General features: G+C 36.8%; 1 protein-coding gene across 2 annotated transcripts in view; it reads left to right on the plus strand.

The window, feature by feature from the left end:
* Nucleotides 1–24,027, plus strand: part of NDUFAF2 (NADH:ubiquinone oxidoreductase complex assembly factor 2) — a 183,939-nt gene that overhangs the window by 141,337 nt on the left and 18,575 nt on the right. For both annotated transcript variants that reach the window (XM_067730764.1, XM_067730765.1), the window contains exon 3: nucleotides 375–415. In XM_067730764.1, coding sequence (XP_067586865.1) covers nucleotides 375–415 — 41 coding nt within the window. The remainder of the gene's footprint in view (nucleotides 1–374; nucleotides 416–24,027) is intronic.

Consider the following 24,027-nt stretch of genomic DNA (forward strand, 5'->3'; position numbering starts at 1 on the left):
GTTGAGCAATAATTGGTTCACATTTCCAGGATAATGTAACTTTAATATTGCCTTGAAGTTTACTGTATTATGATTTGGCTTATATGCCATATATACCCTAAATTGAATTCAGATGATTATGGGGTATGATTTTAGTTATGAAACTATCCCCTCTACATCCTCCCCACACTTAAGTAATTTTTATGACACAAATCATTACCTAATATGTTTCTTTTCTGTGCCCCTTCACTAGTATATATGCTACAGGAGAGGAGGGAACTCATGTGCCTAAAACAATATATAACAGGTGCTTAATACATATTTGTTTCATGCATGAATGAATAAAATGTGCAAATTATAGAAAACTTATATTTAAATATTATTTTTCTTTATAGCTTGGATCAGAAAAACAAGAAAGACTCCACCTACTATGGAGGTAAGAATACACAGGAAAATATTCAAATAGGTGTTTATAATGCTGTGTTTCTCAATTGGGAGTTTGTACTCTCAGGGATACGTGAAACCTCTAAAATATATGTGATGCCACCTCTCCAAAGCATTAATTTTACCCCATAGAAAATAATTTCAAACATTTTTATAATAAAATAAATGCACAAATTGTGGGATGTAACAAAATCCATATAAAATATTAAATGAAATAATAAAAATTTAAAACAAAATAAAAACACTTTAGAGAATGTTTGGACTTACAGCAGCTTGCATTAGGTCATTTCCCTGTCCCCTGGGAGTTCTCTGTTCTGATACTGATGATTTGGTGGAAAAGTTTGAGAAACACTAAATCTCTTGGTCCTCTCTAAATCATGCTCTGCCCTTAATTTTATATAAAACATAAAATTTTATAATTTTATATAAATTTAACACCATCTAGTATCTGAAGAAACTTATTACAATTAGCATGTAATATGTAACACTTGGTAACTAATAGTTGAATTGAATTTTTATTTAAAACTTAAAAACATAGGGAATTCCCTGGCAGTCCAGTGGTTAGGACTCCATGCTTTCACTGCCCAGGTTCAATCCCTGGTTGGGGAACTAAGATCCTACAAACCACGTGGAGCGGCCAAAAACAAAAAAAAACTTTAGAAACATAGTTTGGGTGGGATGCAGAATAAAAAGCATAGCAATGCTGTGGTATTTGTGTTTTTAAAACATGATTATTTCATAATTTTTATTTTAAAACAATAGCATGAAATGTTCTAAAGTTAATTTGTAAGAAATAAATGTATTTCATAAGAGGGAAGTTTTCAAATTAATATACTACCTATTCCATTTTTTCTGCTACTGAGGACTCCTCTTTTCCCTCCCCTATTCCCTCACTACTACAACTCTGCTGACAATGTAAATGGGCTCTGATACTCAGGCCACACTTTTTAAGAGGTGGGATACTCCAGGGCAGAATTTATGATGACCTATAAATTGGCATACCTATCTTTACTTGTTCCATTCCTCCTGGACTGACTCCATCAAGGTGTGTCTGCCTGGAGTCTGAGTGAGCACATCTCTAAGCCTATTTCTAGCTTTGTATGTTGCTTCTACCTTGACCTTGTCTTACTCTTCTCAGACCCTTTTTTCTAATATCAGTGAACCTTGGAATAAAAGCGAAAAAAAGTCAATGTGATCCAATATTCAGAAGTATCCCCTGTGGTTTCCAGTGGTAGGATGGATCAAGGAGCCCTTCTGATTCCCCTTCTCTGGGCCATAATAAGAGCTACTGTTCTCAGAGAAAAAGGTGTTTCTTCTATCCTCCAGACTTTGAAAGCCTTCTTCCATGGAAACATTGATACTTGCAAAGTGATTAGATGGAGGCAACTGCAATAATCAGGCCTAAGGCACTACTCCTATAAATGTTAGGTAATCCCAGTATCTCAGACAAGTTCCAGTCAGAACAGTGAGACCAAGTCATTCCCTCCATGGTGCTCACATTCTTGAATATCTAAAAAGGGGCCCCCTGTTGCCTCTTTTCTAATGTACTGTTAATCACATCATTCTTTATGCTCTTCTGTACCTCCCAACAGACACACACACACACACACACACACACACACACAAATGCACACACCCTTTTCTCTCCCTCCTGACCCTTTCCATTGTGTTCCAGGAATTTCCGTTTCTTTATTAGCAAATTACCCTTCACCTTTAATATTGTCCTAGGAACTTTCTCTACCATAGAGCCTCAAGTAAAATCTATGTGTCTAAAAGATAGTGAGTCTCTTTTTTCCTTGAGATAAATTGTGCTCATTTTCCTACAACTCATAGAAAAGGAATTGGGATCGATTGCTTCTACCTTCCCTGAGTCATTTCCAAAATATTATTCCATTTTGTGAGCCCAGGAGAGTGTGGTACCTTTGCAATCCAAGTAGATTTCTCTCGACCTGTTCATCATTTTTATCTTTGCTAACCTCTAGGGCACTCTCCCACACTGATGGCAGAGATTAGAACCAGACTTGCGGTTTTTTCCCCGTCAGTGTCTTCCTAAGTCTTAGCCATTTACTTCTTTGACTTCATCCACACCAGTATCCCTACTTCAATAAACAACCACTTCTGTAGCCACACCTTAGTTCGTGTCATCCCTAAACATCATTCTATCACTAAAACTTATAAACTCTTCAATCCCAGATTTTACATATATCATGTTAAGAGGGAGGAAAAACCTATTTACTGTTAAAATAAGTCATGTATACAGAAGACCACAAGAATTAAATGTATTGTTTAATAGGTTATTATAAGGCAAATTCCACCCAAGTCAAGAAACAGAACTTTGCCAGCTACTCATGTGCCCGATCTCAATACAACCTCCTTTCTCCCCACAAAAGCAACCCTGAACCTGACTTTTATAGTAATTGTTTACTCACGTGTTTAAATAATCTTCTCAGCCAAATGTACACTATAGTTTAGACTTGCCCATTTTGTAAAAACTTCATATTTGTTTTAAATCTCTTTCAGTTTATATGTTCTTCCTCCATCACTTTTATTTCCTTACAAATTTGTCTGTTGAAAAACCCAGCCCATTTGACTTAAAGAGTTTGCCACAGTCTAGATTTTGCTGATCTTATGCTCTCTGTGTAATTCAACATGTTCCCCTGCTCCTCTGTCTTTCTTCCACATTGGCAGCTGGATCCAGAAGCTAGATATTGATGTTTGATCTTTTTGTCAAGAATGTAGAAAATGTTTGGCAAGACTACAGGAGAACATTATGTCTGGTTGTCCTTCTTTTTGTGATCTTTGTAATTGCTCATGCTTAATACCTATATCAATTCATTAGAAACAACCTCCTATTCTTGCATATCTGTTGAAACTAGTTTGTTTTCAAGATGCTACCAGTAATTTGAGTTCTCTACTTTTTTTCAAATCACTTAGTGAACTCCCACCCCCAAATAGACTTCTGCCCATATCACCTGTAGACTATGGCTGAAGCTTAGCCAGTAGCAATTAGAATACCACTTACAATAGCATCAGAAAGCATAAAATACCCTGATACAAATTAAGCAAATATATGCGACATGTAGACTTTTTAAAAATATTTATTTATTTGTATGTATGTATGTCTGTGTTGGATCTTCATTGCTGTGTGAGGGCTTTCTCTAGTTGCGGCGAGCAGGGGCTACTATTTGTTGTGATGTGCGGGCTTCTCATTGCAGTGGCTTCTCTTGTTGCAGAGCATGGACTCTAAGCACGCGGGCTTCAGTAGCTGTGGCACGTGAGCAATTGTGGCGCACGGGCTAGCTGCTCCGTGGCATGTGGGATCTTCCATTCTTAACCACTGCACCACCAGGGAAGTCCCAAGACATGTAGACTTAAGACTATAAAACACTGGTGAGAGAAATTAAAGAAGACCTAAATTAATGGGGAGAAATACCTCTTCATGGACTGGAATATTCAATATTGCTAAGATGTTAGTTCTCCCAAACTGATTCACAGCAGTAATTCTTTTTTTTTTTTCTGGCCACGCAGCCTGTGGGATCTTAGTTCCCCAACCAGGGATCGAACCCGTGCCCCCTGCAGTGGAAGTGTGGACTCTTAACCACTGGACCATCAGGGAAGTCCCTCACAGCAGTAATTCTTACGCTTTGTCATGCACCAGTTACAGGGAGGGCTTGTTAAAACACAGATTGCAAGGCCTTATTCCCAGAGTTTTTGATCCACAAGGTCTGAGGTAAGGCCTGAATATTTGCATTCATAACAAGTTCCCTGGTGGTGGTAATGCTGCTGGGCCAGAGCCCTTACTTTGTGAACCACTATCTATAGACTCAATCAAATAAAAATCCAGTTAAAATCCCATTAGACTTGTTTTGGTAGAAATCAACATGCTGATTCTAAAATATATATGGAAATGCAAAGGACCTAGAATAGCTGAAAGCAATCATGAAAAAGGAGACGACAATTAAAGAACTTATGCTGCCTGGCTTTAAGACTTACTCTAAAACTATAATAATTAAGAAAGTGTGGGGACTCTTCTGGCAGTCCAGTGCTTAAGACTTCGCCTTACAATGCAGGGGGTGCAGGTTTGATCCCTGGTCAGGGAGCTAAGATCCCACATGCCTCAGGACCAAAAAACCAAAAAATAAAATAAAATAAAACAGAAACAATATTGTAACAAATTCAATAAAGACTTTAAAAATGGTCCACATCAAAAAAAATATTAAAAAAAAAGACAATGTGGTACTGGCATAAGGATATATAAACAAATAAGTGGAAAAGGATAGAGAGCTTAGAAATAGTATACAGCCAGTTGGTTTTTGGCAGTAGCACCAAAGGAACACAATTAGGAATGGAAAGTCTTCATAACAAGTGGTGCTAGAATAACTTAATATCCATATGGAAAAAGCTGAACCTTGACCCCTACCTCACATCATACACAAATATTAATTAAAGATGGATCATAGACTAAACATAAAAGCTAAAACTATAATGCTTCTACAAAAAGGCATAGTGGCATATCTTCACAACTTCGGGGTATACAGGAGACAGAAAGCACTATCCATAAAGGAAAAACATTGGTAAATTGAACCTGATCAAAATTAAGAGAACAAATATATGGACATCATGGGGGGAAAGGGGAGGTGGGATGAATTGGGAGATTGGGATTGACATATATACACTATTGATACTATGTATAAAATAGATAACCAGTGAGAACCTACTGTATAGCTCAGGGAACTCGGTCCTCTGCGGTGACCTAAATGGGAAGGAAATCTAACAAAGAGGGCAGATATATCTGATTCACTTTGCTGTACAGTAGAAACCAACACGACATTGTAAAGCAACTATACTCCAATAAAAATTAATTGTAAAAACAAACAAACAAAAAACTAATGCTCATCAAAAGAGAACATTAGGAGAGCAACAGACTGGGAGAAAATAATCACAGTACATGTATCTGACAAAGGACTTGCATCCAGACTATATAAAGAACACTTCAACTCAATGATAAAAGACAGAGCTAATAAAAATGGGGTGAAAATCTTGAATTGGCTTTAATAAGATTCAAGAATGGCCAGTAAGCATATGAAAAGATACTTAACATCACTAGTCACCATAATGGGATACCACCACACATCTATGAAAATGGCTAAAATTTAGAAGATTGACAATAACCATAACTAGAGCAACCATAAACATTCATATATAACCATACAGTGCTGATTGGTGTGAAAAAGATATAACTATGTTCAAAAACTGACAGTTTCTTATAAAGTCAAACGTACGCCTACCCTATAACTCAACAGTTTCTCTCCTGGCCACCTTGAAGGCTGAAGGAATCAATTTTTAGGCACACTTCTTGGGAAGCTCTGGCCAAAAGATCTAGTTCCTTGAAATTCCATTTAAGCCTCCTGCCCTGCCCAACTTTCTAGCTTTCCTCCTTATACTTGTTATACCCATCCTACTTTCCAAGGCACTCCTTGCTGTTTCTCAAGCTGAATATCTTTCTCTCCCATCAGCAGGACACTTCTGCTCATGCTTAATTCTGTTTAAAAGGCCCTTTAAAATTCTGTGATACTTTCCTTAACTTTTTTCCCAACTTCTTAACTCATAGTTAGTCACTTCTTTCTTGATATAGCTACGCGGCCTTGTGCACTTATATAACCCTTTGAGTTCAGTATTATAATTACTTGTTTTATGCTGACTATATTATGGGCTATATGGCACAGGGATTATGTCTTATTCATTTATATAACAGACGCACCTAACACAGAACCTGATTCATTATTAGTTAGATAGGCTTTTATTGACAGACTTGAAAATCTCAATGCCATGTAAACATATTACATGGTTTGTATGACAGAGTTTGAATTTCCAGCGACCAACTATAAAATAACCCTGAGAAACTGAACATATTTTGAAATTGAGCATTGCTTGTACTTTTTTCATGAAAATTCGGTTTTACTGCAGGTTGCCAATATAGTTCAACACCTGTTCATCAGTTCAGTACAAGTTGAATTAACATTTCACAAAATTAATGAAGTAGACTTTTCCTAGTCTTGACTCTGTCCTGTTAGAAGCCATATGCAGCAAGTATTCTGAAATATTGCTTCACCTTTCATCCTGACAAGACGGTAGGAAACAAAGTTTTCTGTTTGAAAAAGTAAATAAATGTATTGCCAAGTATTGACAAAATACATGAGTCAGCAACAGGTTTACAGACAGTAGAAGAAATCCGTAATATTAGAGCTCACTCACTTCATTTTTAATACATATGCTCCATGAAAGAGGAAGAGGAAATTCTAGAAATCAGTAGAGAATGGAGTTGGATGGTGATACTGTAGTCGAAGGAGAGGTTAGGGCAGCTAGGTAGGTCCATACTGCACAGCACCTTGTTTACTTGACCATGTTCTCAGATCTGGTCCGGAGGCTCCAAAGACTCATTTTTTGTCCACGTCCAAGGTGATTTGGCTCTAAAAGATATCACAGTGACTAAAACACAAACAAGAGAGTTTGAAAGCGTTGCCAGAATTCCAGTATATTAATTTATAGTAAGAAATTAAGTTGGCATAGGAAAAAAACAGTAGGATATCTGGTGAGTGTGGCATTAGGATAAGGGAAGTTAAGTAGTAAAATAAATGTTTAATTGCATCCAGCCTAAAATCACCTGTTGTGTCCATCTTACAATAGGGACTGTCTGATCCATAGTAATGGAAATAATGGAAATATTTAAATAGAATAATGGAAATATTTAAATAGAATTGACCACAATTCCCAATGTCTGTCTTTATCCTAGGAATAGCCTTATGGTTTGGAATAGAAAAAAATTGCCACATGTGTATTAAAGTTTTTGCCCCCATGAACAGTGTTTTTATGGATTGCCAGCATTTGTTTCTATGATTATCCTTTTTTCTCTGCTACTCCTTTCTGATTGACCTGTTATTTCTTTTGCTATTACACTAGTTATATTATGGTCAAATGTTGCTGGCCCTGCAGCCCTTCATTTATTTTACTCTTTTCATATCTCTGCCCTGGCCTATAATGTGTTGATCTTACAGTTTAACTTTCAGAAAAGAATCTTATTTCTGAATTTCTGAAGCCCATTTCATTGTTTCTAAGTGACTGACATTTATTGAGTGAGTTCTCTGTGCCTAGTATTATTAGTTCATTTTATAAGTTACAGAATTGAAATGTCTTAAAATTGACATTTTGCATATATAATCCTATTTTCCTACGGACTTAAATGGGAAGTGTATGTTCTTATGGAAAAATAGACCCCTACTCCAAACCTCGCAATCTCACTTTTGGTAATATAGTGGAATTGGATAAGAAAATTGTAACATGTTCATACGCTGTATTAAAACATCATTCATTAAAAATGAATGAACTAGAGCTGCATGTATCAACATGGATAAATCTCAGAAACATAATATTGAGTAAAAAGAGCAAGTTGCAGAAGATTTCGTACAACATGATACCATTTATATAAAATTTGAAGGCAGGGAAAGAAAAAGAAATTTCAAATGAAGTTAGTCAGTTAAACACATAAGTTTACTTTCTCTTTTTGAGCCTAATGAAAATGGCAGTAAAGGGGGTTACTTTTAAAAGCATAAGGTCAAAGAAAAATTGAAGAGGCAAACGCAGCAACAATGTTTTGGAAGCTGGAAAGCAGATGAGCAATGTTAACAAATTTAGCAAAACTGAGGAGTACAACCCCTAATCTAGCAGAAGAGAAAGCTTAGAAGAAACCTGGTTTAAACCACAGAACCCTGGAATGCTCAGTAATTGGCAATGCCTGGAAACTGAAAGTGGAGTTGAGGCTGGTGCTAAAAACAGTAAGCTGGGGCTTCCCTGGTGGCGCAGTGGTTGGGAGTGCGCCTGCCGATGCAGGGGACACGGGTTCGTGCCCCGGTCCGGGAGGATCCCACATGCCGCGGAGCGGCTGGGCCCGTGAGCCATGGCCGCTGAGCCTGCGCGTCCGGAGCCTGTGCTCCGCAACAGGAGAGGCCACAGCAGTGAGAGGCCCACGTACCGCAAAACAAACAAACAAACAAACAAAAACAAAAAAACAGTAACCTGGTTGAAAATCTATTTAAGAAGCAATTCGACATTAACCAATAAATGTAGAAGAAATAACAGAGTTGGAAAATAACCATTTTTCAGCTGTCATTGTGATAATCGATTCAGGGGAAAATCATTAGTGGATATTAAAACCATTGGATCAAATTTTGTTGGGGAACAGGGTATTTACATGGTCTCAAGGTATCTCCCTGAAGATTACTTATTAATTACAAAGGGGAAGAAAAAGTAACTTTATAGTGGGCAAATCTGGCCATACCACCGTAACCAGCTAGTTAGACGTGCCAAGTAGAACAGCCCTGATGTCATGTTTGCCTCTTTGTATGATGCACTGAAAGTAAGACATCATTCATGTAGTAGTTTTTTAAATGCACAAATTTAATCTAATCATGAGGAAGTAACCAGAAAACTTCATGAAACGCCAGGCCAGTCATATCAGTGTAATGAACGACAAAGAAAGACTAATCAACCTGATGAACAAATATGACACGTGATCCTGAATTGAGGGAAAACTTTAGCTATAAAGGACAGTATTGGGGTGTTTTTAAAAATTTGAACATGAACTATATATTAAATAATAGTGTTGTATCAATGTTAAATCTCCTGAAGCAAAAGAAAAGGACATTGTTAAAAGTCCCTTTGTGAAAGTCTGAAAACCAGGCAACTTTTCTACCCAGTTGAAACCTGGAGTTTTATTCATGGCAAAGGGAAAACAGTACAGACTGTTCTCCAGACATATTTGAGGGAAGAGGTACATTCGGAAAAATAGAGGGATTAAATGAACACATATATACTGAACATATCAAGTTGAATTATAGATAAGTATGTGGAAAATGAACAGACTTCATTTGTTATCTCCAAAAAAGTAAACCTTGGGTAGGAGAAGGAATAATAATTTTAGTGTTTACTCATAATAATAAATATTGAATATTGATTTACAACTATATTGAGGATATGGGATGGGTTAAATCCTCATTTTCAGTAATGAGAAGTTAACATACAGTGCTTGAAACTGAATAATAAAGAATGATAATATAAAAATGTTATGGAAGGGTTGGGGCAAAGTCTGTTTCATAGCTGTCAAACACTTTTGTGGCTCTCTGGTTTGGCCTGTACCATACATATCAGCTAAAAGAATATAAAGTAGTTGCTTCTGGCGAGAGAGAAATAATATTTTCATAATAAGCCTTTTACGATGATGTGTGCTTACAAACTATGTGAATATATAACTTTAATTTAAAGAAAAGAATTTGAAAAAACACATACACAGTGCCGTAGATGAGGGGTAGCCAAGTTTTTCTTTCGAGTACCTGATAATAAATATTTTGGCCATTGTGAGACAATCTCTGTTGCAACTATTTAACTTCGTCGTTTTACTGTGAAAGCACTTATGGACAATATGTAAACCGGTGAGTGTGGCTGTGCCCTACATAACTTTGTATGCAAAACAAGTGGCAGCTGGATCCTAGTTTGCCAACCCCAGCTGTTGATCAGTGGTTTTCAAATTGGGATACCTGTACCCTGGGCACACAAAGACTTCCTGTGGGATATACAGGTATGAATAGCTTTAAAGCAATTAATTTCCATATTCTCTCTTTCCATATGTAGTCCTTCCTAAAAAAAGATCTGCCTGAGAACTCCTTCTGGTCTGCCAGTTCTCCTTTCTGACTTTTTTCATAATCATCTGTCTTTCAAAAGAAAAGCTTACTTCTTGTCCATACTAAATCTTACTATGGTGCGTTGCCTTGGGGTTTAAAAATCAGGGCGGCAAACAAAGAGACTATCAGAGAGTCTCTCCTGAGAGAGTCCCTTGAGAACAAAACAGAGAAATCTTCAATAAAAATTATTGAAAGGGGCAACACATTATTTCATCCAGGTGACAAACTCATAGTAAGGCTCCATGCCTTATAGTTTCTCTGTCTACTTAGCTAGCTAGCTATCCATTTATCTATCTTAAAATTAAAATTCACAAGTGAGAAAGTTGTCATGGGGACACATAATAACACATTTATTTGAATTTTAAAATTAAGTTAGAATTTTTCTGAGAGTAGGTTGAATTTGGGTGATTGCATTTGACAATGAGGACTGGCTTTGCCAATTAAGTTACATGGTTATATTTTCCGTAAATTGAATAAACTAAACTGCAGCTTCAAGGCTTTGACAAAAACATATTTAAAGCATGCATTTGATATGCAGTAAACTGGAAAATACATCCTTTGCCATTATTTAAGTGTCAACTTAAATATGTAAGGCGGTGCATAGTTTTTAAAAGTCTTAGGAGATAAGTATGTAAAAAATTTCAAAAAATCACTGCTGTTTTGTTTATTGATATATAAAGATGTAGTGAGAGTATAAAAACATGCATGAATAAGTAGGTATTACCACTGGGGAAGGAGAATGTAGATGGGGGCTCACAGAGCATTTTATTGGTCATGTCTGTAGTGTTCTTTTTCTTAAGTTGGATGGTGGTCACACCTGTAGTGTTTTATTTCTTAAGTTGGTCATATTTGTAGTGTTTTATTTCTTAAGTTGGATGGTGGTCATACCTGTAGTGTTTTCTTTCTTAAGTTGGTCATATTTGTAGTGTTTTATTTCTTAAGTTGGATGGTGGGCACATGAGTGTATATTATATTATTAGCTATATTTATTTATACACATGAAATAGTTCATTTAAAAAGAATACAATGAAACCTCGTAATCATATATTTTAAGAGAACACGTTGGATCCCTGATAGAAAAATAAGATATTCAGAATAAACTGAAAAATGAAATACTTGAAATTCTGAAATACCAAAAGCACTTAAGGAATTACATAGCAATATGAGTAAGAAATAACCAGTGTGGTTTAGGTTTTGGAATTCCTTTTTAAAGATTTAATGCTTATATAACTTTATTGTTCATTCAGTTATTTATCAAGCATCTAGTATGTGCTTGATAGGTAGTATAATTTCTTTGTAGACATATGTTGTACACAACAACTTGTCCTAGATATCTTAACTCTGTTAAATTATGTGTAAACTGCTTTTAGTATCATCTTTTTTCCTCTGTGAAACTGAATTAATCTGATTCTTTACAGTTGCAAGGAAAAAACATTCACATATTGCCTTCAGAAATTGGATCTTATTGCAATTTTACACAGGAGCATTATATCTTTGGTGGTACAGTCATTTTGAGATCTTTGGTTTCCAGGATTAGAAAGGATATATCCTGAGCTTGATCAACGTACCATTCTTTATTTACCTACTAGCATTTTTGCCTACCCAAAGGAAAAGTTGTGGTTGAATGGGTTTACCACCGTCCACAATGAAAGGTCCCCGTTGGGCCGAGTTTTATGTCAGTCTATTGACCTCTTTTATACCTAACTCATTTGTGGCTGCTTTTAAACAGACGAAGAAGCAGGCTTGTCCCCATTCAGGAGTGCCTGAAGCCCAGAAATTTATACCTGCTAGTGTAATTCTTGGGCACTTTTGTGACTCTCTGGCTTGGCCTATACACTATGACCTTACTTGATTTTTTTCCCTTTGTTTTATTAAAAAATTAATATAACAATAATATTTAATAGAAATAATAAATTACCCCAAATTCTATGGCTGGCTGCACGATTCTTAACTTTAACAAGTTAATTTACCCATGTATACATCGGCAAGTAATTGTAATTTTGGTATGTTTATTGTTTTGTATTCTGATGTTTTCGTTTCACTGTCATAATAAAGGAATTTTAAAAAGCACTTGAAACACAATAGCATAACACATAGTTGCTTTTTCTATGTACCTTCTTTGGTATTGACCTCTAGCTTTGTAAAAGCTGAAAAAAAATATGAAATTTGCCATGCTTCTCTAGAAAAATGTGGTAAGAAATGAAAGTGAATCATTTGAGTGTTTTGAGCTCCTCAGAGCCTATACTTGTAACCATAAGCTAGTGAGCCTCCCTATCTATAGGTATTTATTTATTAATTGTGCAAGAAATTTTTATGCTAGTTTATGTTGTAAATCTTTTTGGTTTTCAAAACACTGAGTTTAGGTGGGTCTTACTAAAAAGTAGCATCTCAAATTTCAAGCATCCCACCTTTCTCGGTATGAAAGGATTGCTTCTTATATACTTCTGTACAAAGCTGAGGTCTGAGTTTGGCCTTAGTTTTGGAACATATTTTCTTCTATTTTGACCTTTATCTGACTTTTAAAGCAGAATGTAAAAGTTTTTTCTTTAAGTTGTATATAAATAAAGTGCTATTATTCATTATTTTTAGATATACCTGTGGTCAGGTTCTTCTGAGATTCATCATAACCTCCTGGATGCATATTTTAAAGTGTACAGAATTAGTCCTGAATATTTAACCTTCTGATTCATATCATCAGTCACTAAGACAAGCTCCATTTAGGTTTTAAAACTGGATTTACATCCAGAGTGAAAAAGGTTAAGGGAGTTAAAATGAGATTAGGGTTTTTTTTTTGTTTTTTATCCATACTTTTTCTCAGTTATCTCACCAAAACAATTTCTTGTAATTTTCCTCTTATTCATTGTTGTGCTATTCTTCATAATCTAAATTTTAGAAAAATAAATTGCTGCTGACCACTTTTATCAGATGTAATTTGATTTACTCCCTGAAGAGCAAAGGGTGTGAGTACCACATTTAGCACCCCAACTTTTAAGACTCACACCTAAGGAATGGGCTCCCCAGACACATAGCTCTTAAAGCCAGTGGAGCTTGTATCCATGAGACCCACAAGACTACAGCAAAGCAGCAGTCATTAATGGACTGGAGTACTCACCACAGCTGTGCAGAGAGAGCAGGTAGAAATGCCCATTTCCCTGAAAGGGACCCATCTGCATACTTTGAAAGCTGCTGCCTGTGAGTCAGGCTTCTAATTTAGCACACTGTCTAGGGGATGGCTGCAATCCTCCCTGGACACCAGGGAAACCAGCGGACACCTCCCCACCTTCTCCCTCTAGACCACTCCAAGTTGCTGGTATCTCCCTGCACAAAGCTTGTACATGCATCTGGTGCCCCAGCTTTTGCATCAGCTACCCAAAGGGACAGGTCACTGGATCACCTGGCTCAATAGACACTGGGGCTTGCATTTATGAGCCCCACAGGACTATAGCAAACAAAGAAGCAGCTCTTAATGGGCAGAGGAGCACCCTTCTGTCCCCACCCTGCCTCCCACAGCTATATACCTGGGCCCAGCACAGAGGAAACAGGCAAAAACACCCAACTCCCAGTTTCTCCCTGGAAGAAGCTTAACTATATACTTTTGAAGCTGCTGACTGAGGGTTCAGCTTCCAGTCATCCTCAATCTAGGTGCTCAATACAATTCTACCTTTTGGGACATTGATTGGTCTTGACACACTCTCAACTATTGGGAGCCAGTAAGATTAAAGAAGGTGGCTTGGACAATCACAGAGCTTTGAGAGACAACCAGGAGCTCAGGCTGTGCTGATTGATGAGGTTCATCTTATACATGAGACCACTGTGTCAAGACCAGGAGAAGTGGCTGTTTTATCTAATAAGCAGACACCAACACAGAGATTCAAGGAAAATGAAGAAACAGAGGAATATGTTCCAACCAAAAGAACAAGGTTAAGTAACCAAGAACAGATCTTAATGAGATTCAGATAAGTGATTTACCTGATAGAGAGTTCAAAATAACAGTCATGAAGATGCTCACCGAAGTCAGGAGAGCAGTGCATGAACAAAGTGAGAATTTCAACAAAGAGACAGAAAATATAAACAAGTACTAAACAGAAATCAAAAAGCTGAAGAATACAATAATTGAACTGAAAAATTCAATACAAGTGTTTAACAGCAGACCAGATCAAGTGGAAGAAAAGATCAGTGAACTTGAATACAGGGCAGTGGAATTCTTTCAATCAGAGGAGCAAAAAGAAAATAGAATGAAAAAAAGTGAAGCGAATTTAAGGGACTTGTGGGACACCATGATGAAGACCAGTATACACATTATAGGCATCCCAGAAGGAGAAAAGGGAAAGGGGCAGAAAGCTTATTTAAAGAAATAATGGCTGAAAAGTCCCTAACCTGGGGAAAGAAACAAATCCAGATCCAGGAAGCCCTGAGAGTTCCAAATAGAAGGAATCGAAAGAGACCCACACCAAGACACATTATAATTAAATTGTCAAAAGTTAAAGACAAGGAGAGGATCTTGAAAGCAACAAGGGAAAAGCAACTTGTTACATGTAAGGGAACCCCCATAAGACTATGAGAAATCTTGCAGGCTAGAATGGATTGTCATGATATATTCAAAGTGCTGTAAGAAAAAAATTGCCAAGAACCCTACCCAGCAAAGTTGTCCTTCAGAATTGAAGGAGAGATAATGGGTTTTCCAGACAAACAAAAGCTGAAGGAGTTTATCACCACTCTGTGGGCCTTAAAAGAAATGTTAAAGGCTTCAAGCTGAAATGAAAAGATATTAATTAGTAACAGGAAAACATTAAAAGACAAAAATATTAAAAATAACAATGACTACAATAATTTGTTAATGGTTACCCAATGTAAAAATGTAAATTGTGATATCAAAAACAAAATGTTGAGGGGGAATATAAAAATGTGGAGCTTTTGTATGTGTGTGAAGTTGTCAGCTTAAAACAGACTGTCATAAATATGTTTTATGTAAGCATAAAATGTAAGATGTTTTATGGTCACCACAGAGCAAAACCTATGATAAATATATGAAAGATCAAGGGAAAGGAATCAAAGCATAACACTACAGAAGAATCATCAGAATACAAAGGAGGATAGCAAGAGAGAAACAAAGGAATTACAAAACAACCTGAAAACAATGAACAAAATAGCAACAGTAAGTTCATAATTATCGATAATTACTTTAAATGTAAACAGACTAAATTCTCCAGTCAAAAGACATATGGTAGAGTGGCTGCCATATGGTATTAACTACCATACGACCCAGCAGTCCCACTTGTGGGTATCTATCCAAAGGAAATGAAAACCTTATATCAAAGGGATATTTGTACTTACATGTTCATTGAATCATTATTCACAATAGCCACTTAGGGAACAACCTAAGTGTCCATCAGTGGGTGAGTGGATCAAGAAAATATGGTATATATGCACAATGGAATATTATTCAGCCATGAGAAAGAAGTAAATCCTGTCATTTGCAACAAAATATATGAACCTTCAGGGTATTATGCTAAGTAAAATAAGCCAGACAGAGAAAGACAAATGCTGCATAGTACAACTTATATGTGAAATATTTTTTAAAAAGAAAGGAAAGAAAAGAAAAGTCAAACTCGTAGAAACAGAGAATATTGGTTGCCAGGGCCTGAGGGATGTGAGAGATAGGGAGAGGTGGGTAAAAAAATACCAACTTTCAACTGTAAGATGAATAAGCTCTGAGGATTTAATGTGTAACATGGTTTATTCACTGTATTTTGTATAATGGAGCTATGCTAAGAAAGTAGAACTTAAATGTTCTCACAAAAAGAAAAAAGTTAAATATTTGAGGTGGTGGATGTGTTCATTAGCTCAGTGGGGGAATCTTCTCACAATATATATGCATATCAAATCATGTTGTACACCTTAAATATGTTACAATTTACATTTGTCAGTTACACCTCAATAAAGCTGAAAATATTTTAATTTAACTAATGTAAGGAATCTAAATAGCTAACAAAAAAAATCAATTGAATATTTTTTAAAAAGCTTGTTGCTAGTTGTATTTAGCTATGAGAGTTTATATATTTAAAATTTAGAAGTGACTAGTTTCATTCATTATGGGCCAGTTCTTCTGCTTTTGATCTTAGATAGCCTTAAAGCCTGGCTACAATGATAATAAATAACCAACACATTATAAAATAGTATTACAAATCAATGCATTTTGCACTAAGTGTGCCCCAAATCCTGTGCCTCTAATCATATCATTAGCTTAGAAATTTGATTATACTAAAAGCCAAAATACACTAGTACTAATAGAAAGTTCCATTTCTGATGGAAGAGTAGAAGTGCTTTTTACTTAAAATAAATGCCACAAATTTAGGTATTTGCTTAACTTAATCTCTTTTATTAAAAAATGTTTTTCTTTTATTTGTACTTACTTTTATTGCGTTAAAAATTGCTTTTTATATTTAAAGTATGAAGTTCTTGTTATGCAGTAATAAGGTTTAAATGTTTTCTGAATTGCACAGTTGGTGAAATGTTACAGAGGAAAATAAAGTTTTTTGTCCTGTCTTTTAAAGTATTTCTAGTTCTATAATTATTTGTTTTGACAGTCTCTCTTCTTAAGACAGGGAAAAGGTATAATTTACTGAGGACTAATAAGCATAAGGGTTCAGTAATTGTCTCACCCACAAAATCAGACTAATTGCATTATCTGTGGTCACCAAATTACATGACAGTTTATCATAAAAACATTTCCTTTCATATGTGTTTGTTGAAAATAACCTCACTAACAAGATTTTCTATTGAATTATTTCCAAATTTTTATCACCAGATGGATATTTTTGCCAAGAAATTTACATTGCATAGTAATTTAAATGGAATAATTATAAAAAGTCATGGCATATTATCCCACTAGAGTAGTACTTGTTAACAAAATTCATTTGCGTATTGGAAAATGCATGTAGTAAGTACAGTGATATATTCAGTGAAAGTTAATATATTATGTAATCAACAAAATATCACAGTTGCCTCTCAATTTAAGAAACAAAAGTAAATGATAATCATAGAATGTAAATACTATTAACCTATACCATGGAAATAGAACCCAACTTTTGTTCAACTTAAATTTGCATTAGACTTTTGAATCCTAATATACAGGTATTCTTGAAAAACTCCTATATAGGAACTTTACTAATTCCTGCCACAGTGAAAAGATATTTTAGTCGAAAAGGAAAGAAACATTCTTAAGAATTATCATTAAAAAATATCCATCTAACCTAAGTATCATAGAGTTTTTTCTTTCCAGAATGAAAGGCTCCAACCCTCATATCTTTGAAGTGAACTCTTTTGTCTAGCAAGTGGCAAAACATCCTACCCTAAACTTCAGTCTGTGTCCTTATGAACTGATACTGTTCAAAGAATTGACTGTCACTGTTGCTGAAGCTTGTGCCTAAATACCTGAAAGAAACTAAGTTTACAAGTTCCTAACTTTTGGAGTGCTCTGGCATCACAACACTTCTCATTAAAAAATGAGCAGAGGTCCTGAACTCTAGTGATAGATTTTGAAACCATCAAAAATTCTTCAAATACGGGATGTGGTTGCACTCTTGACTGTCATAAAAACAATATTGCAAGTCCTTGAATCAGGAGAATTTCCTTAAAGATCACATATAACTTGCCTGACTCAGTAGCTACAGTTGCCATATTATTCCAGTGTTAATAGAACTTATACTGTAGTGGGGAAAACAGACATGTAGCAAATACCAAAAATGGACCATTACAGATTGTAAATAGAGCTCTGAGGGAAAAAGCAAAGATTCTACGAATACAGGGACAGCTTTCTTTAAATGAGATGTTTAGGGAAGCTGCTCTGGAGGTTATATTTAGGCTGAGACCTGAAGGATAAAAAAGAACAAGCAAGACAAAGAGTGAGTGGCATGACAGCTAGGCCAGATACTATAATGAAAAGATTGACAAATTTGACAGCATAAGAAATTTTTACTTTTTCATTAAAAAATCCTAGACAAGGTTAGAGGCAAACCAAAGATAGGGTGGGGGTAGTAGCTTTTAAACACAATACAGGTAAGGACTTTTTTTTTTGTATTGGCAAATTTGTGGGAAAACAGGTCTTCTCATTCACTGTAGGTACAGATGTAAGTTGATGTTGACTCTTTAGAAATCAGTTTTCCAAATAAAGTTGGCCCTCCATATCCATGGGTTTTGCGTCCATGGATTCAACCAACCATGATCTGCTGTTGGTTGAATTCCCAGATGCGAAACCCTTGGATACAGAAGACCAACTGTAAGAGACTTGAGCATCTGAGATTTTGGTGTCTGCAGGGATCCTGGAACCAAACCTCCCTGGATATTGAGGGACAACTATATATGGGAACCTTTTGATGTAGTAGTTTTGGTGTGAGAAGGTATCCTGAGGAATGATTGAAAAGTGTGTAAAATTTTATACAAGAATGTTGTTTGTAGTATTGTAAAATGTGAAGCATCCTAAACATCAGTCTATAGGGTACTGAATGAATAAATTATGTTATCTCTGTACAATGGAATATGAGCTACTATGCGGCCATTAAGAAGGATAATGTACACAGCGGAGGGAACCATCAACAAAAGGAAAAAGCAACCCACTGAGTGGGAGAAGATATTTGCAAATGATATGTCTGATAAGGGGTTAATATTTAAACCATATAAAGAACTCATACAACTCAATATCTCCCCCAAAAAAACTGATTAAAAAATGAGCAGAGGTCCTGAATAGGCATTTCCCAAAGAAGAGATACAGATGGCCAACCCGCACATGAAAAGGTAAGGTACTCAACATCACTAGTCATCAAGGAAATGCAAATAATGCAAATCAAAACCGCAAGATATCACCACACACCTGTCAGAATGGCAGTTATCAAAAAGACAACAAATAAGAAGTATTGGTGGGGATGTGGAGAAAGGGGAAGCCTTATGCACTGTGGGTGGGAATGTAAATTGGTGTAGCCACTATGGATAACAATATAGAGGCTCCTCAAAAAATTAAAAATAGAAGTACCATATGATCCAGCAGTTCCACTGCTTGTAATTTATTTGAATAAAACCAAAGCACTAATTCAAAAAGATACATGCACCACAGTGTTCATTGCAGCCAAGATAGTGAAATAAGTCAGACAGAGAAAGACAAATACTGTACATTTTCACTTATATTGCGGAATCTAAAAAATAAAACAAATGGACGAATATAACAAAATAGAAACAGACTCAAAGATACAAAGAACAAACTAGTGGTTACCACAGGGGAGAGAAGTAGGGGTAGGAGCAAGATACGTGAAGTGGATTAAGAAATACAAAGTACTAGCTATAAAATAAATAAGGGGCTTCCCTGGTGGCGCAGTGGTTAAGAATTGCCTGCCAATGCAGGGGACAGGGGTTTGAGCCCTGGTCCAGGAAGATCCCACATGCCACGGAGCACCTAAGCCTGTGCACCATAACTACTTAGCCTGCGCTCTAAAGCCTGCAAGCCAAAACTACTAAGCCCATGTGCCACAACTACTGAAGCCAGCGCACCTAAAGCCCATGTTCTGCAACAAGAGAAGCCACCACAATGAGAAGCCCAAGCATGGCAACAAAGAGAAAGGCCCCGCTCGCCTCAACTACAGAAAGCCCACGTGCAGCAAAGAAGACCCAATGAAGCCAAAAATAAATAAAATAAAATAAATTTAAAATATATATATACCCCGAGAAACACACGGCGTGCCTTAGGCTGGTGCAATGTCACGCTGGCCTCTGCCGTCGCAGGCTCGCCCCACACTCTGTACCCCTCCCTCCCCCCGGCCTGAGTGAGCCAGAGCCCCCGAATCAGCTGCTTCTTTAACCGTGTCCTGTCTGAGTGAAGAACAAAAGCGCTCAGGCGACCTAAATTAAGAGGCAGGGCCAAATCCAAAGCTGAACCCCAGGAGCTGTGCAAACAAAGAAGAGAAAGGGAAATCTCTCCCAGCAGCCTCAGGAGCAGCGGATTAAATCTCCACAATCAACTTGATGTACCTTGCATCTGTGGAATACCTGAATAGACCATGAATCAGCCCAAATTGAGGAGGTGGACATTGGGAGCAACAATGTATATAATTTTTTCCTTTTTCTCTTTTTGTGAGTGTGTATGTGTATGCTTCTCTGTGTGACTTTGTATAGCTTTGCTTTTACAATTTGTTCTAGGGTTCTGTCTGTCCTCTTTTTTTTTTTTTTTTTAAGTTTAGTTTTTAGCACTTGTTATCATTGGTGCATTAATTTTTTGGTTTGGTTGCTCTCTTCTTTCTTTTTTTAGTTTTTTATTACTTAAAATTTTTTAATAATTATTTTATTTTATCTTCTTCTTTCTTTCTTTCTTTCTTTTCTCCCTTTTACTCTGAGCCATGTGGCTGACAGGCTCTTGGTGCTCCAGGCAGGTGTCAGGGCTGTGCCTCTGAGGTGGGAAAGCCAAGTTCAGGACACTGGTCCACAAGAGACCTCCCAGCTCCACGTAATATTAAATGGCAAAACTCTCCCAGAGGTCTCCATCCCAACGCCAAGACCCAGCTCCACTCAAAGACCAGCAAGCTCCAGTGCTGGACACCCTATGCCAAACAACTAGCAAGACAGGAACACAACCCCATCCATTAGCAGAGAGGCTGCCTAACATCATAATAAGGCCACAGACACTCCAAAACACACCACCAAACATGGACCTGCCCACCAGAAAGACAAGATCCAGCCTCATCCACCAGAACACAGGCACTCGTCCCCTCCACCAGGAAGCCTACACAACCCACTGAACCAACCTTAGCCACTGGGGACAGACACCAAAAACAATGGGAACTACGACATGCAGCCTAAGAAAAGGAGACCCCAAACACAGTAAGTTAAGCAAAATGAGAAGACAGAGAAACACACAGCAAATGAAGGAGCAAGTCAAAAACCCACCAGACGTAACAAATGAAGAGGAAATAGGCAGTCTACCTGAAAAAGAATTCAGAGTAATGATAGTAACGATGATCCAAAATCTTGGAAATAGAATGGAAAATATACAAGAAATGTTTAACAAGGACCTAGAAGAACTAAAGAGCAAACAAACAGTGATGAACAGCACAATAAATGAAATTTAAAATTCTCTAGAAGGGATCAATAGCAGAATAACTGAAGCAGAAAAACGGATAAGTGACCTGGATAAAATAGTGGAAATAACTACTGCAGAGGAGAATAAAGAAAAAAGAATGAAAAGAATTGAGGGCAGTCTCAGAGACCTCTGGGACAACATTAAACACACCAACATTCGAATTATAAGGGTCCCAGAAGAAGAAGAGAAAAAGAAAGGGACTGAGAAAATATTTGAAGAGATTATAGTTGAAAAGGTCCCTAATATGGGAAAGGAAATGGTTAATCAAGGCCAGGAAGCACAGAGAGTCCCATACAGGATAAATCCAAGGAGGAACACGCCAAGATACATATTATAATAATCAAACTATCAAAAATTAAATACAAAGAAAAAAATATTAAAAGCAGCAAGGGAAAAACAACAAATAACATACAAGGGAATCCCCATAAGGTTAACAGCTGATCTTTCAGCAGAAACTCTGCAAGCCAGAAGGGATTGGCAGGACATATTTAAAGTGATGAAGGAGAAAAACCTACAACCAAGATTACTCTACCCAGCAAGGATCTTTTGCAGATTTGACAGAGAAATTAAAACCTTTACAGACAAGCAAAATCTAAGAGGATTCAGCACCACCAAACCAGCTTTACAACAAATGCTAAAGGAACTTCTCTAGGCAAGAAACACAAGAGAAGGAAAAGACCTACAATAACAAACCCAAAACAATTTAGAAAATGGTAATAGGAACATACATATTGATACTTACCTTAAATGTAAATGGACTAAATGCTCCGACCAAAAGACATGGACTGGCAGAATGGATACAAAAACAAAACCCATATATATGCTGTCTGCAAGAGACCCACCTGAGACCTACGGACACATACAGACTGAAAGTGAGGGAATGGAAAAAGATATTCCATGCAAATGGAAATCAAAAGAAAGCTGGAGTAGCAATTCTCATATCAGACAAAATAGACTTTAAAAGAAAGACTATTACAAGAGACAAAGAAGGACACTACATAATGATCAAGGGATCGATCCAAGAAGAAGATATAACAATTGTAAATATTTATGCACCCAACATAGGAGCACCTCAATACATAAGGCAAATACTAACAGCCGGAAAAGGGGAAAGCGACAGTAACACAATCATAGTAGGGGACTTTAACACCCCACTTTCACCAATAGACAGATCATCCAAAATGAAAATAAATAAGGAAACACAAGCTATAAATGATACATTAAACAAGATGGACTTAATTGATATTTATAGGACATTCCATCCAAAAATAACAGAGTACACATTCTTCTCAACTGCTCATGGAACATTCACCAGGATAGATCATATCTTGGGTCACAAATCAAGCCTTGATAAATTTGAGAAAATTGATATTGTATCAAGTATGTTTTCCGACCACAACACTATGAGACTAGATATCAATTACAGGAAGAAATCTGTAAAAAATACAAACACATGGAGGCTAAACAATACACTACTTAATAACCAAGAGGTCACTGAAGAAATCAAAGAGGAAATCAAAAAATACCTAGAATCAAATGATAATGAAAACACGACGGCCCAAAACCTATGGGATGCAGCAAAAGCAGTTCTAAGAGGGAAGTTTATAGCAATACAATTCTACCTTAAGAAACAAGAAACATCTCAAATAAACAACCTAACCTTACACCTAAAGCAATTAGAGAAAGAAGAACAAAAAACCCCAAAGTTAGCAGACGGAAAAAAATCATAAAAATCAGATCAGAAATAAATGAAAAAGACATTAAGGAAATGGTAGCAAAGATCAATAAAACTAAAAGCTGCTTCTTTGAGAAGATAAACAAAATTGATAAACCATTAGCCAGACTCATCAAGAAAAAAAGGGAGAAGACTCAACCCAATAGAATTAGAAATGAAAACAGAGAAGTAAAAACTGACACTGCAGAAATACAAAGGATCATGAGAGATTACTACAAGCAACTATATGCCAATAAAATGGACAACCTGGAAGAAATGGACAAATTCTTAGAAATGCACAACCCTCTGAGACGGAACCAGGAAGAAATAGAAAATATGAACAGATCAATCACAAGCACTGAAACTGAGACTGTGATTAAAAATCTTCCAACAGGGCTTCCCTGGTGGCGCAGTGGTTGAGAGTCCGCCTGCTGATGCAGGGGACACGGGTTCGTGCCCCGGTCTGGGAAGATCCCACATGCCACGGAGTGGCTGGGCCCGTGAGCCATGGCCACTGAGCCTGCACGTCTGTAACCTGTGCTCCACAATGGGAGAGGCCACAACACTGAGAGGCCTGCGTACAGAAAAAAAAAAAAAAAATCTTCCAACAAACAAAAGCCCAGGACTAGATGGCTTCACAGGCGAATTCTATCAAACATTTAGAGAAGAGCTAACACCTATCCTTCTCAAACTCTTCCAAAATATAGCAGAGGGAGGAACACTCTGAAACCCATTCTACGAGGGCACCATCACCCTGATACCAAAACCAGACAAAGGTGTCACAAAGAAAGAAAACTACAGGCCAATATCACTGATGATCATAGATGCAAAATTCATTAACAAAATACTAGCAGACAGAATCCAACAGCCCATGAAAAGGATCATACATCATGATCAAGTGGGGTTTATCCCAGGAATGCAAGGATTCTTCAATATATGCAGATCAAGCAATGTGATACAACATATTTACAAATTGAAGGAGAAAGGCCAGTGATCATCTTAATAGATGCAGAGAAAGCTTTCGACAAAATTCA

The sequence above is a fragment of the Pseudorca crassidens genome, chromosome 3 (assembly GCF_039906515.1).
Source record: "Pseudorca crassidens isolate mPseCra1 chromosome 3, mPseCra1.hap1, whole genome shotgun sequence".
Taxonomy (NCBI): domain Eukaryota; kingdom Metazoa; phylum Chordata; class Mammalia; order Artiodactyla; family Delphinidae; genus Pseudorca; species Pseudorca crassidens.